At 41.3% G+C, this 15,205-nt stretch overlaps 1 protein-coding gene across 1 annotated transcript; it reads left to right on the plus strand.

The window, feature by feature from the left end:
* Nucleotides 1–810: 810 nt before the first annotated feature.
* HYAL4 (hyaluronidase 4) lies at nt 811–13,269 on the plus strand. Its single transcript, XM_043585860.1, has 3 exons — nt 811–1,892; nt 10,967–11,056; nt 12,652–13,269. The coding sequence occupies exons 1-3, from the start codon at nt 939–941 to the stop codon at nt 13,060–13,062; spliced, it is 1,455 nt and encodes a 484-aa protein (XP_043441795.1). The 5' UTR covers nt 811–938; the 3' UTR covers nt 13,063–13,269.
* Nucleotides 13,270–15,205: the final 1,936 nt, after the last annotated feature.

A 15,205-nucleotide genomic window follows, 5' to 3' on the forward strand; every position in this document is an offset into this window, starting at 1 on the left:
CACATTATTTTAGTAACTGGTCTGTTCAGGTTTTCTATTTTTCATAAATTATTTTAAATTTTGGCTTGCCTCAGTGTCCTAGGTCTCACAAATGCTATACGGTTTAGCTGGTGACATCTAGCGGCTAAAAATGATAATTACATACAATATGCAGCACACCGCTTTGCGGACGGAAATACTCAAAAGCCACAGATTCCATGGAAAAAAACCTCCGTCAGCCAGACTTCCTGGTTGTAACGAACCAAAACAAAACCTCACTGACTTGAGCAGAGAAGTGCTGTCCCATAAGGACAATCCTGCCACTTAACACCAACACCATGGATATCAGGTTCTGAATGCCCCTGAGAGGCCCTGCCATTTATGGAAGCCGGAATTTCTGGCCCCACCACCTTTCAGGCTCTTTGATTCCTAAGATCTCAATTCAAAGTTCAGAGTAGGATGGATCCTGACTGCGATTGCATATCAGCACCCTAGCCACAAGGCTGGGAAAGCATCTCAACATTTTTGGCTTAGTGAGATAATACAAAGTTATTATAAGATTAAATGAGATGAATATTTTATAAAGTACTTAAGCTTAGTGCCTAGGATTTGATGACTTTTCAAAAATGATAATGGGTATAATTTTACATTTTTATTTGATCATAAGCTTTCTCAAGAGCAACCACAAGTGAATAACCACATCTTATTCACTTTGTATTCTGGGCATAGGGTCTGAAGTTCCATGAGTTTTTATTGAATTGCATTGCTTGCCCCTGAATGGAAACTCAGTCACTACCCTTGCTTCTGTATCTCAATTTATGTATAGTCCTCTTTAAAATCTAATAATATCCACCCAGTATTTGAGTCTTTTTCCTCAAAATTATCACTAATAGAAAATTACTTCTCCCTACAGGTCTTCCACAGTACCTTAAGGCGGAAGATAAGGTTTTTATCTTATCATGAAAGTATTATCTGAAGGACAATTAAGGTTTTGTGTTGTTCAACCAATACATCTCACATCATGGCTGCTCATATTCTTTATTCTGAAGTCTATCTCTTCTCTAAAACCTGCCCGACTTCCAATTTATCAAAGGAAACCTTTTATAGCTGCTTGGAATGCTCCAACGGATCAGTGTTTGATAAAATACAATATAAGACTAAATTTGAAAATGTTTCAGGTGATTGGAAGCCCACTGGCCAAGGCCAGGGGACAAAATGTCACCATATTTTACGTCAACAGATTGGGATACTATCCATGGTATACATCGCAGGGGGTTCCCATTAATGGGGGTCTCCCTCAGAACATAAGTTTGCAAGTACATCTAGAGAAAGCTGACCAAGATATTAATTATTACATACCTGCTGAAGATTTCAGTGGACTTGCTGTTATCGACTGGGAATATTGGCGACCCCAGTGGGCCCGTAACTGGAACACAAAAGACGTCTACAGACAGAAGTCAAGAAAGCTGATTTCTGATATGCAAGAGAATGTATCAACTACTGATATTGAATATTTAGCCAAAGCGACATTTGAAGAAAGTGCAAAAGCTTTCATGAAGGAAACCATCGAATTGGGAATGAAGAGTAGACCCAAGGGCCTATGGGGTTATTATTTATATCCTGATTGCCACAATTATAATGTTTATGCCCCGAATTATACTGGGTCATGCCCGGAAGAGGAAGTGTTGAGAAACAATGAGCTCTCTTGGCTCTGGAATAGCAGTGCTGCTTTGTATCCTTCTATTGGTGTCAGAAAATCTCTCGGAGACAACGAAAACATTTTGCGCTTCTCGCAATTTCGGGTGCACGAATCCATGAGGATCTCCACCATGACATCCCACGATTACGCTCTGCCTGTGTTCGTTTACACAAGGCTAGGCTACAGGGAGGAACCTTTATTTTTTCTTTCTAAGGTAAGACACCCCTTGCTGAGGATGGGGGCGGATTTCCTCCCTAACTCTAAAAGAAACATTTCTTTTGTTAATTATGTTCATTGAAGAATTCCCAATTAGTGGTCTTTTAGAAAGGAGCCTAATTCTTTCTTTCACTAGCCATCCTCTTAGACTCTTTACTTATGCAAACTGAATTTTAATGATCTTATTTAGAATTATTCTTTTAAGGAACACAGTATGGAGGGAAGGTTTAAAGGTGATAACAACTATTATTGCCTCCTCCCCAGCTTTGATGACCATCCCTCGCTATTGGCCTTTATTGAAACGGCTGGTGGCAAACAGGCTGGGAAATCAGAGAGGATGTTTTAAAATGGAATAATTTGGGGCGCCTGGGTGGCTCAGTTGGTTAAGTGTCCGACTTTGGCTCAGGTCATGATCTCCCGGTTTGTGAGTTTGAGCCCGGCTTCAGGCTCTGTGCTGACATCTTGGAGCCTGGAGCCTGCTTCAGATTCTCTATGTCTCTGACTCTCTCTGCCCCTCCCCCCACTCACGCTCTGTCTCTCTCTCTCTCAAAAATAAATAGGGGTGCCTGGGTGGCTCAGTCGGTTGAGTGTCCAAACTTCGGCTCAGGTCATGATCTTGCAGTTCGTGAGTTCGAGCACAGAGCCCCATGTGGGGCTGACAGCTCAGAGCCTGGAACCTGCTTCAGATTCTCTGTCTCCGGCTCTCTCTGCCCCTTCCCCCACTCACACTCTGTCTCTCAAAAAATGAATAAACGTTAAAAAATAAAATGGAATACTTTGCTCACACACGTGGAAGTGTGATTGGAAGCATTCTTGCTTCTGGCCTCACCATCTAATGTCAAGAGAAAAAAAAAAGTTTTTCTTTTTATGTATAATACCAGTTTTCATAAAAGGTGTGAGGCACAACAATGCGAATATATGTAACACTACTGAATTGTACCCTTAGAAATGGTTTGGGTAATAAATTTTATATGTGTCTGTTTACCATAATTAATAATTTTTTTAAACTAAAAAAAGTTTTTTCAAGAGGCTTAAGGGTGAATCTGCAAAAATAGGTGGCTCTACAGATTTAGCCCCCCCCCCCCCCCCCCCCCCCCCCCCCGCCAATCAGGTGGGAGATGTGTGATAGTCCTCAGGCACTCCTGGCTGCCCAAGAACAAAGGAAAGGGGTTAACTGATAGAGCTCATAGTCTGCTGGACCTAAGTCTCCATCACCCCTCCATAGTGTGGTGGGAAACACAGGCAGGAGGAAATGGCAGATAGAACTAAATTTCCTCATAATCTGCAGCCCATTGACAAATACTTGAGGCTGGCAGAGTAAAACTTTCTCCAGGAACCCCCTGCTGTCTTAATGCTAATGCTTTCCTAGAGGGAAAAACAACCTTAGCTTGACAATAGCTAGGCCTCCAGTATCTTGGGAATCTTCTTTAGCATATGAAAATCTCACCGGAAACTTCCCCAGGACTTCCCCCCACCCCCAATTCCATAGTATATAACCAGTCTCTCCTCATGGCCCCGGGGCAGCAACTCTTTCTGCCCATGGGTCCTGTCCCTGTGCTTTAATAAAACACTTTTCCGTACCAAAGACATCTTCAAGAATTCATTCTTGGTCGTCGGCTCCGGACCCCACTGTCACCACCCCCCCAAAAACCTCATCATTACCCACAAACCATAAGGGTAACTTTTAAAATAGATGAATTTTCAGCCCAATTTCTCTCCCTTTTTCTCTCTTTGCTACTGTAGTCACTCAAATGGAAACTTCTAGAGATAAAAATCTAAAAGTGGATGCCACTCTAACGGTTGGACTTGGGCAATTATGTGTAAACTTTCTATGATAAGAAAACTGGAGACTTGTTCAGGCTTTCACATGGGTATTTTAAGATACTACTGGGTACTATGAGTTTATCACACTTCTTCCGTTCCCACCATTACAAGTTTCAATTCACCAGCGTGTATTAAGATATAAAGATGTTCTGAGTGTGAGACATCTAAAGGAAGAGGCTCAGGACATACCCAGGTGAGGGCTTTAGCATGACCACTAGGCATGTATGGTGACTTTAGAGAGTACAGCTTAATCCTCAGAGGAGGAAAAGACGTGATGTATCAGGATTTGGTAGATGCTATGCCTTGGATGCCATTAATGAGACGAGTAAGGGAAAAAAAGTCTCTATTGTGAACTGATATTTGTACTTCCCAGAAAAGTCAGCAACAAATGATCAAGAATGATAGGAAATCAGTACTGCCTGGTTTTGTAGGTTTACAAAACTTTGTAGGTTTACAAAGTTATCTAGATCTTTACAAAATAGTCTTGACCCTGGAGCTTAAATACTACTTTCTTCTGTGAAACTTCGTTTCCTTTTCTATATTTGGCTCAAACAAGTTTCTATGTTTAGTGATACTAAATTCACTTTTGGAAGAAACAACAAACTTTAAGGGACAAAGTGTTCATTTCAAAAGATTAGTTTAGACTATTAGTACATTCTGCACAGTCTGTAAACCTAGATAAGTTTCCTTGAGTAGCCACAGCCTCAGAAATACTTGTTCTAGGTAAAGAAGGAACAACAGTTAGGGTCTCATCTAGCAACAGTTCTCTTTGTCAGTCCCAGGACTCATTCTGTATCATTCTGAAAACTTTCAGAATGGCAAGGTATTTCCAAATGTTTTAAACCCTCAATTTACCCACCATTTTACTGTATTCTCCATAAAAATTCTGCCCACAAATTTTTAAAAAACCTGATATTCATTTATACCAAATCATAAGTGACTAATAATGGCTTCCATGTCCAATCCTCTCAAAGATATCTGCACTGTATTCTTTTTAAGATTATTTATTTATTTTTGAGAGAGTGCGAGAGAGAGAATGAGTGGGGAAGGGGCAGAGAGAGAGGGAGCAGAGGACCCAAAGTGGGCTCCATGCTGACAACAGAGAGCCTGATGTGGGGCTCGAAACCATGAACCATGAGATTATGACCTGAGCTGAAGTCAGACGCTTAACAGACCAAGCCACCCAGGCACCCCAAAGATATTTTAGTTTTAAGTAATCTTTATACCCACTGTAGGGCTCGAACTTAAAACCCTGAGATCAAGAGTTGTATGTTCCACTGACTGAACCAGCCAGGCACCTAGATATCTGCACTTTAGAGTGTGTGTGTGTATGTGTGTGTTTGTACATGTGTACACACACATATACAGTAAAACCTCGGATTGTGAGTAACTTGTTCTGTGAGTGTTCCGCAAGACAAGCAAACTTTTCTAATGAATTTTAACTTGATAAACGAGTGATGTCTTGCCATATGAGTAGTACATGATGCCCAACTTCATATGATCACAACTGAGCCAATGGGTCTCTCTCTCTCTCTCAGTCTCTCTCTCTCTCTGCAGGGATGTGGGCAGTCATTTCCCATGCTCCGATGGTCGGTCTCAGGCTGCATTGTTTGGCAGAAATCAGTGATTTTTCAGAACGTTGGAAGGTGCCCACAACTGGCACTGGTGTATTTTTTGGCAGTTCAATGTACCTATGGACAGTTCTTTGCTTTTCCGTTCAAGAGTAAGCTTAGGAATGCTTTGCTTCATTCTAGATCAGGCTACCTGCAGATAGAGACCATTTCCTCTGCTGCCTTATTTCCAGTTACATTAAATAGAACATATGGCAAGAATTTATTAATACTAAACTATAGTCAACATCCATTAGGGATGGTGCAAGTCGTCCTACACAATAACCTTCGTCTCTCTGGAGGGTTTGATATACAAGTGCTTTGGATTACAAGCATGTTTCTGGAGAGAATTATGCTTGCAAACCAAGGTTTGACTATGGTTAGGATTAGAAAAATAATTTATCAATAAGTAGCAAATTTCTTAAGCTGTCAGACTTCAGTGCCTCATTGTTTTAATCTATAAAATGGGACAGTATTACCTGCCCTACCTACCTATCAGGAGTATTATGAAAATCAAATGAGAACATTGTATATGAAAATGTGAGGCACTACAAAAATATATGTGGTATAGCTGTCACTTTTGAACAGATACTGAAGCCTTAAACTCGGAAAGGGAATGTGTAGGAATGGAATCTCAGTCAGCAGCCATTGCTTGATGGGATGACATAGGGGCAGTTAACACCTTATTTCACATGAAAGATTGTCTATGCTACTTACATCTACACAACCTAAATATAACTTGATGCTATGTTTTAAAAAATAATGAAAGGACTTTTCTTGACTAATAGATTTAAAGATGTTATTCTCTAAAATTAATTAACCTTCCCTCTGCTGGTGCACCAAGGGAAGCTCATTAGTGATGTTCCAGTTCCCCACAGTGGGCACCTTCCTTACATGCACCGTGCTGAGCATCAGGCAGTGAAACCCGAGTATGGAGAAAACACTAGGACCTGGAAGATTTGTCGCTGTTACATCATGCACTATTGTCTTATTTCTTCTTTTGTATGACATCCCTCATGTGGCTCATGCTCTCATGTGCTCCCTGTCTATTCCCAGAGGCACCTTACCTGTGACTTCCCTCACTGAAAAGTGCCCTTGCTCTTTTGGTCCCCAAACATAGCTGCTCTGTGATTCATTCAACACCCTGCTCTCAGCTAGGTGACAGTGGGCTAATTTGGTAGACAAATTTGCATTAATATCTGCCCTTGACTCCTCATCTCCAGTCAACATGTGCATGAAGACTTGCCATTTTGAATCCATTCCAATAAACTCTACTCTGATAATGATGCTAAAGGACACATTGGGAAGAAACTAACATTCCCAACTGATAATCAACTTGGGAAGGTGTGGGTTTCACCACAAACACCTGCAGCTTCCTTACTTGCTGAGTATGGATCAATAACTATCATTACGAAATGTAAATGCTGCGTCTCCCTCTTTCCTCTGATAACAATGCTTTAACCCAAAGGAATTCATTCAAATTCATTCATCCAAAAGGAATTCAAAGGAGATTTGGGGTTTCCAGCTCAGCATGGTAAGAAGCTTGGACATTGTCACTCCATCCTAAAAAGTAAAAAGCAAAACAAACTGAAAAATCAACCCCTCTTAGATTCAAAGAGAAGTGAGGACAAAGAGCCAATTGCTGCCCTCAAAGTTAGGCAGGTAGGTGAGCATAGAGAATCACAGCTTATTAGGTCAGAAACCTCTGTGGGGACCACTGCCAGAGTTGGGAAACCTGAAGTGTTATGCCCAGAGATTCGTGATCCCCAAAGACCACCAGGGAGCCGAGTCCCATGTAAAAGCAAAAGAGCCTTTATTCGAGCTAGCTCGAGCTCAATCCCCTACCTGCACGAACACAGCGGTGAGATACCAAGGAGAGAGAGCGAGTTTCAAAAGGACAAAGGTTTTATTGGGGCCTAGGGGCAGTTGGTGAGGTAATGGCTGTGGCCTCAACCGATTGGCTGGGGAAGGGTCCGAGTCCTGTTAGGCAGGTGGGGGGGGGGGTTACTCAAGGGGAGGAGGTGTGGTCAAGGTGAAGGACACAGAACAAGATGGAGTCGGCCACGTAGGCCCGCCCTTTCAGAACTATAATTGACGAATTGCTGGAGGCTCAGTGTGAAGTCCAGGGGACTCAGTCATGGGTAGGGGGGATATACTTTTGTGAGTTCTACCTCCAAAAGCTTATCAGGTACTCACAGTGAAATCTCATACATCTGGTAGGGAGGAGGAGGAAAAGAACCATTTTGAATACTTGAGAGCCTTTTGTTCTTTTTTGTTGTTGCTGTAAGTTTTTTAAAATTTATTTTGAGGGGCGCCTGGGTGGCGCAGTCGGTTAAGCGTCCGACTTCAACCAGGTCACGATCTCGCGGTCCATGAGTTCGAGCCCCGCGCCAGGCTCTGGGCTGATGGCTCAGAGCCGGGAGCCTGTTTCCGATTCTGTGTCTCCCTCTCTCTCTGCCCCTCCCCCATTCATGCTCTGTCTCTCTCTGTCCCAAAAAAATAAAAAACGTTGAAAAAAATTTTTTTCAAATTTATTTTGAGGGAGACAGAGAGCAGGGGACAGGCAGAGAGAGAATCCGAAGTAGGCTCCTTGCTGACATGGGGCTTGATCTCAGGAACTGTGAGATCATGACCTGAGCTGAAATCAAGAGACGGATGCTTAACCGACTGAGCCACCCAGCTGCCCCAGAGCCTTTTATTCTTGTTAACAAGGTCTGCCCTAAGGAGAAGCTATTTTAACCAGAGCCAAACCCCCTGGGGACTTACCAGAGACTAAGTGAACTTGGGGAAAGGAAATACTCAACTCTAGTTGGCTCTAGTCTTCCAGTCTACCTAGGGAGAAGGTAAATGCCCTGCTCTAACCCCATCCTACCTGAGAAGGGGGAAACATAACTGATCAGCTTGTGAGTTTCACAGTCCAGAGGCAAAGGCTCACTAAAAGACTGAGACTTAATCATAGGACTATAGAACCCTTCCATTCCCCCTACATCTTACTAGCACATTACTAAGTGCCTATTTATAGCAGTTCCTTTTATGAGCTATTTGCCTATCAAGAAAAGATTAAATCATGTCTAGCCATCAAAAAAAAAAAAAAAAAAAAAGCTACAAGACATTCTAAAAGGCAAAAACAGAATTCGAAGAGATAGAGCAAGCACCAGAACCAGACTCAGCTATGGCAGGGATGTTGGAATTATCAGACTGGAAACTTAAATCAACTGTAATGAATATGCAAAGGGCTCTAATGGATAAGGTAGAGAGCATGCAAAAACAGGTGGGCAATGTAAGCACAGAGATGGAAATTCTAAGGAAGAATCAAAAAGAAATGCTAGAGATCAAAAACACTGTAATAGAAATGAAGAATGTCTTTGACGAGTTTATTTAGTAGACTGCACATGGCTGGGGAAAGACTCTCTGAGCCAAAGGATATCTCAATAGAAACCTCCAAAACTTAAAAGCAAAGAGAACAAAGACTGAAAAAAACCGGAAGAGTCAAGAACTAAGACACCTGGAAAGGGTGTAACATACATGTAACAGGAATTCATGGAAGGCCATTGGGAGATTTTGGCCCCTCTGATTACATCGTGTGAATATGGCTTCACTGCATTCAAAATGAGTGGGGGGAGGAGTCCTACTCCATTATATCTTTGCCAAAGGAGGCAATGGACACGGACCCAGTAGAGTACTCCTTCTGGGCACCACATGGCTGGCTCCTGCTCTGCCCCATATTCATCATATCATAGATAATCTTCAAAACCATTTCACTTCCGCTAACTCATTAGAGCCTCATGAAACTCCTTCCTTTCTTGTTATGTCAGGTCTGACCTATTCAGCAGACACTGTGGTCACAGAAATGGAAACAGATGTGAGCCTGAAAGAGAAATTAGTTCAAACCAAAATCTCTTCCTTTTTTGAAGATTTCCAGGAAAAAAAAAAAAAAAAACTTAAAAAAATGAGATTGTAAAGACTTTAATTTGAGTGGACTATAAAAGTGTCAGATAAGATTTATCTCTCAAGTGTCGATATTAATATAAAATGCCCCAGGTAAAATTCAATTATAATGTTCTGGTTTTATTTCCCACCAAATCATCCAGTTACATTTTCCAGCGTATAATTGGTGGAAATTCATCCTTGGAGTAAAAGGTGAATGCTTAGTATCTTTTTTTGTTTTTTAAAGTTTATTTATTTATTTTGAGACAGAGGCAGAGAATGCCAACAGGGTCCGCACTCTCAGCACAGAGCTCGACCACACGGGGCTTGAACTCACGAACTGTGAGATCATGACCCATGCCAAAATCAAGAGTTGGATGCCTAACTGACGGAGCCACCCAGGCACCCCTGAATGCTTAGTATCTTAAACAGTGGGAGAGTATACTATAATTTAGTAACTTTATTTAGGAAGCCTACCATAGGAACTTAAATTAGAAAAACAACTGTTAGGGGAAAATCTGTTATATGATGGCCAACAGGACTGATGAGGAAATTTCAGTCCCTGCCTGAAGACTTCTCTTCCAGGTTCTTGTTCCCACCCTGTTTGCCTCAGGCACCAAATTACTACTAATGAGGAATGCGGAAGTAACATGGTAAATTGTCCCCTCTGTTGATGCTCTGGGCTCAACGTCTGGAGAATGATCTCCTCTGAGCCCACCAGTGTAAAATAAACCTCCTCCTGCCTTCCAAGATCTCTGAGTGCCGCTTGGTTCTTCTGCCGGGTGATCCAGACCAGTTCCCGTAACACAACTTCATACCTTTAAATCCTAATTGCCTTCTGAAATGGCCTTGCTTCATGTTAATCTTTAAACACTAAAACAATAATCTTTTAGGACTACAAAACCAAATACCCCTGGTGAGATTCTATTTTTGTTTACCTTAACCATATTGAGAAAAAGGCTGGCAACTTTACCACGACTAGATGAATCACAAATAAGGCCCATTAAATCAGATACTTTGAAATGATACACAAATAATTTCAGAGACCAAATATAAGGGCTGGACCAAATCAGAGCCTGCAGGTCCTTAACACTGTGTTACTTTGCCTGGCCTTGGGATCCAAGTGACACAAAACCCCTCTGAGTCACTGCAGGGGGGAAGTTCTCAGGAACGGGGTGGGGGGGGGGGGGCGTTGCACACTGGAAAGAGAATTTAGCCAAAAGGAAGGTGAGGTATTCTTCACATTTAGAGAAGCAAACACTTTTGTAACACTCTGGGTCATGTACATAAGGCTGGTTTGTGTACATGTGCCCCTAGTTATCTTCGATTAAACAGCTTCTGGTGGCTATTTACAGGCTGATTGTCATCAAAATAATATCTTGTTTGGCAAAATGTAAGTTCTTCTTCAAAAATATTTAATGTTTTTCCATATGATTATGGAGTGTAATTTTTGAGCCTTGGTTCATTCAATATGTGTGTTACTCTAAGAAAGTGGAGAATAAGGATGCTTGGCTGGCTCAGTTGGTGAAGTGTGCAACCCTTGATCTCAGGGCTGTGAATTTGAGCCCCATGGGTGTAGAAATTACTTAAAAATAAAGTCTTAAAAAGAGTGGAAAATCATCCTATTATAATGAACTCAGTCTCTAACCCTAATCCCTGGCATGCTGTTTTATATCCAAATGAATAATAAACTCTACTCTCTTCAATCTAGCAAGATCTAATCAGTACTATTGGAGAAAGTGCTGCCTTGGGAGCTGCAGGCATTGTTATCTGGGGAGACATGAACTTAACTTCATCTGAGGTAAGGCAGTACCTCAAAGGCATAGTTAATATTATTTAAAGCATTTGTTCTTTTCTTCTAGAGCTAACTCCAGTTGGAACTCTCCTGGCTCCCACAATAAACCAGCTTTAGAATTGAAGTCCAAATCGGTGCCCAACACATAGAAGGTGCTCAATAATATTATTAACATTTGTTAAGATAGTAATCAGAATACTGACATTTTTTGACCATTCATTATAGGCTACGATTGTGCTAAATGCTCTTTGTTTTGGACTTAGTTACTTACTGGTCATAATAACCCTTATGAGGTATGGCCTACCATCCTCATTTATAGAGGAAGACACAAGAGAGGAAATCCAACTAGAGTAACATCTAGTTAGGCTAGTTAATGGTGAAGCTGGCATTAACCAGAGTTTGACTCCGAAGCCCTTCCATTTAACTACTATTAAATGTGCTATATCCTATTTTGAGAAGAAGGAACAGATGGTATCTTTTTAATCTCCACATTGAACGTATTTGTCCTCTATGGGGAAATTAGCTAAAAATTAAGAGCGTTTAAAATGAGATTTATATGTCTCTTCAAATTTCTCCCACTTCACATATTACTTACTCGAAGAAGTCTTCCTAGTTTTCCCCAATTCACATTAGTCACAATCTCTTCTGTATTTCCAGATGTTGTTTGTTTATATCTCTATAGTGTGATACATTTTCCTGGAATTGTAATACTTGTATCCTCAAAACTTTGTTAAATTGAATTTTTTGCAAGTTCATGATGATCTGATATTATTCTTAGAATTTCAAAGGCTCAGCTTGTTGCTGCCTAGATATCTTTCATGAAGCTGTGATAATATAAGGTTAGGTCTCCTCTGTCCAATAGAAAAATTAGGTAGAAATGGGGAGAAGGAATTCCTGACTCTCCAGGTGTGATAGTTCTCCTCCAGCCCACGTGACTCACGAGAAGCACTTCATCAGGAAGTTTAATGCAGGAAGTGCATAAACCAGGTGGTCTCCGTTTAGAACACATAACGGAACCACAAAAAAATGATCTAGTCATCCTTCTAAGCTTTCTTGTGTTTGAATTGTATACACAAATTCTAGAAGTCTAGAACCCAGGGCAGTTGATATTTGAGCATAATTAACAGGAAAATCCAGGAAGCTACAGGTTGACAATAAATCTGTAGAATATGAGGATTCAGGTTCCTCACAACCATGAAAGGTACCACAACACCCAAAAGGTGGCCAGAGGACAGCAGCTGTGGCATGATTTCTAATTTAGGTTTGTTCTTTTTTTTCACATGCATTAACTTGGGAGCTAGAGGGAGAAAAAGAAGATGTAAATTGGAAGCAGGCAAGGTCATTATATGCTGACCCTGGGGCCCATTTGCAAGTTCAGTTCTTAGCTCCTAGTGTAACAAATGTTCCATCTCCTGCCCCTTGGACCTTTCATCTTTTCTGATCTAGATCCCCTGTGTTATAGCACCTGAGCCTAAGAGATCAACCACTGGCGCCAAGATGTTTGTTAGGTGTCACTCGAGTCCAAAGAACTGCCTCGTGGGTATAGATGTTCTAACCCTCCTGGTGCCAGAAAGAACACTAAACCCGTTTGTTTCTACTAGGGTAACTGTACAAAGGTGAAGCAGTATGTGAGCTCTGACTTAGGGAGCTACATAGTCAACGTGACCAGAGCTGCTGAGGTATGCAGCCTTCACCTCTGCCAGAGTAACGGGAGATGCATAAGGAAGATATGGAACTCTCCGGATTACCTTCACTTGAACCCTGCAAATTACCACATAGAAGCCTCCGAGGATGGAGAATTTACCGTGAAAGGAAAAGCATCTGATACAGACCTGGAAGTGATGGAGGAGAAATTTTCCTGTCACTGTTATCAGGGATACGAAGGAGCTGACTGCAGAGAAACCAAGACGCTGGATGGCTGCTCTGGGGTTTTCTCTTTTTCTGGCTCACTGATAACACTATGCCTGCTGGTTTTAGCAGGTTATCAAAGCAGTTGGTTGCGAGATAATTGAGTTTAAAGGGAATTGGATGGCCTGTAATCACTTAGAGAAGAGAGGAAACTTAGGACAGTTTTTTTCTCTTATGAAATCCATTGAGAAGTATCGTAAGTAGACATTATGTATGTCACTTAACATAAACAGGAACATACTGCTTTATTTGACTCCGATTTGGCTGAGAAACCAGATCCAGGAATAAAATCAGTGCACTCTTCTTCATTACTGGAATGTTTAAGTTGTGTTTAAACCGGAGCTAGTATATTTTAGTCTTTATATGAACGTGTGTGTGTGTGTGTGTGTGTGTGTGTGTACACACATATATTTAATTATTGGTTTCAAAGACTGTTTTTTCTGGCTAGCAATTTATTTAAAAAAATTTTTTTTAATCTTTATTTTTGAGAAAGAGAGAGACAGAGTGTGAGCAGGGGAGGGGCACAGAGAGAGGGAGACACAGAATCCAAAGCAGGCTCCAGGCTCCAAGCTGTCAGCACAGAGCCCAGTGCGGGGCTCGAACTCATGAAACGTGAGTTCATGACCTGAGCCAAAGTCGGACGCTCAACCGACTGAGCCACCCAGGCGCCCCTCTGGCTAGCAATTTATTAAGGACAGATTACTAATTATCTGATTCAACAGAAGAGGACACTGCAGGGTATGAACTGGTCACTCAGTCTACTGAAGAGGACCAAATGCAGAGTGTCTGTTCTAGCCTTAGGTTCACACCGGGCTTCTCTTCCCCACCTGAGCTCATTGAGCACAGAACCAGGTCCTGGTGTGACTTCTCATAGGGGTGCAGAGATTGAGGCAAGGGGAGCTGTTCCCAATTCATTACAAAGCCGTCTCTTCTAATATGGTGCTTCTCTCACCCACTATGAGTCCTTCTCTTACAGACCCTGGCAATGTAAATACTGTGAAAGGCTTCAGAATAGTATCCACACTTGCCTAGGCTGACATTGCTCTAGATCCAGAAATTGATGTTTTGCTAATAAAAAGGTGGTTTGTGTCTTTGCGAGCAAAAGTCATCACTAAAAGAAATATTTAATAAACAGTTAAGGGACCTAGAAGTGCTATTGGGAAGGGGTCCTACCAATAAATATTTGATATTTTGACCCCATATATAAGTTTTGAGCAGTGTGGTTATAAGGTCAATTTGAACTTAATTTGAATCATGGTTTCATTACCCATCTGGACGTGTGACTCTGGGCAAGTTATTTATATTTCCCATTTTCTCGCTGACATTTGATAATATAATTCTCACCTCAGTGAATTATTCTGCAGAGTAAATGGAATAGCATGTCCCATGCATACTTTGGCTCTTAATAGATGTTGCTAATCTTCAAGTATCTCCCTTGATCACCAAAGTAATGGAAACATTTATGATAAAACAGGGTCTTGGGTAGTTTCCTCTTTCTGATGTTACGTTCTGTTTATAACCACTTATGCACTGTGTTCTCTTGAGAGGCATGTACAATTGGTAGGATTTCCTTCCCCTGGAGAAAATCTCCTCCAAAGGTAAAACCAAGATAGGTATGATGCTATTTTGGAGGCATGAGAATTGATTTAGCCTCCTGCTCCACTTCTTCTCCCTTTCTAGAAACATTTGCAGCCCAGGTGTGCTGTTTGAATTCCAGGTCCAGCTTGTCAAAGTTACCGACATGGTTAGGGTCGAATTTCTAAATGTAAAATACAAACAAAACAACATAAAAACCTTTTATAATACTATGAATTAAAAATATCATTGCACAGATTAACTTCTTTTTTTAGTTTTTTTTAAAAATGTTTATTGATTTTTGAAGGAGAGAGAGACCGAACATGAGCGGGGGGGGGGGGGGGGGGGCAGAGAAAGACGGAGACACAGAACTCAAAGCAGGCTCCAGGCTCTGAATTGTCAGCATAGAGCCTGACACGGGGCTCAAACTCATGAACCATGAGATCATGACCTGAGCTGAAGTCGGTCGCTTAATCGACTAAGCCACCCAGGTGCCCCACACAGATTAACTTCTTAAAAATTAAGATTTTTTCCAAATCAAAGTTGATATAATCACATAATAGAAAATTTGGAAAATAGAAAAAATAAGGGAGGTCACCAATAATCACTGTAACATATATTGGCAACTTTTGGTATATTTCTTTTTAGCATTTCTTCTAAAGACTTTTTTTA

Source organism: Prionailurus bengalensis, chromosome A2 (assembly GCF_016509475.1).
Source record: "Prionailurus bengalensis isolate Pbe53 chromosome A2, Fcat_Pben_1.1_paternal_pri, whole genome shotgun sequence".
NCBI lineage: Eukaryota > Metazoa > Chordata > Mammalia > Carnivora > Felidae > Prionailurus > Prionailurus bengalensis.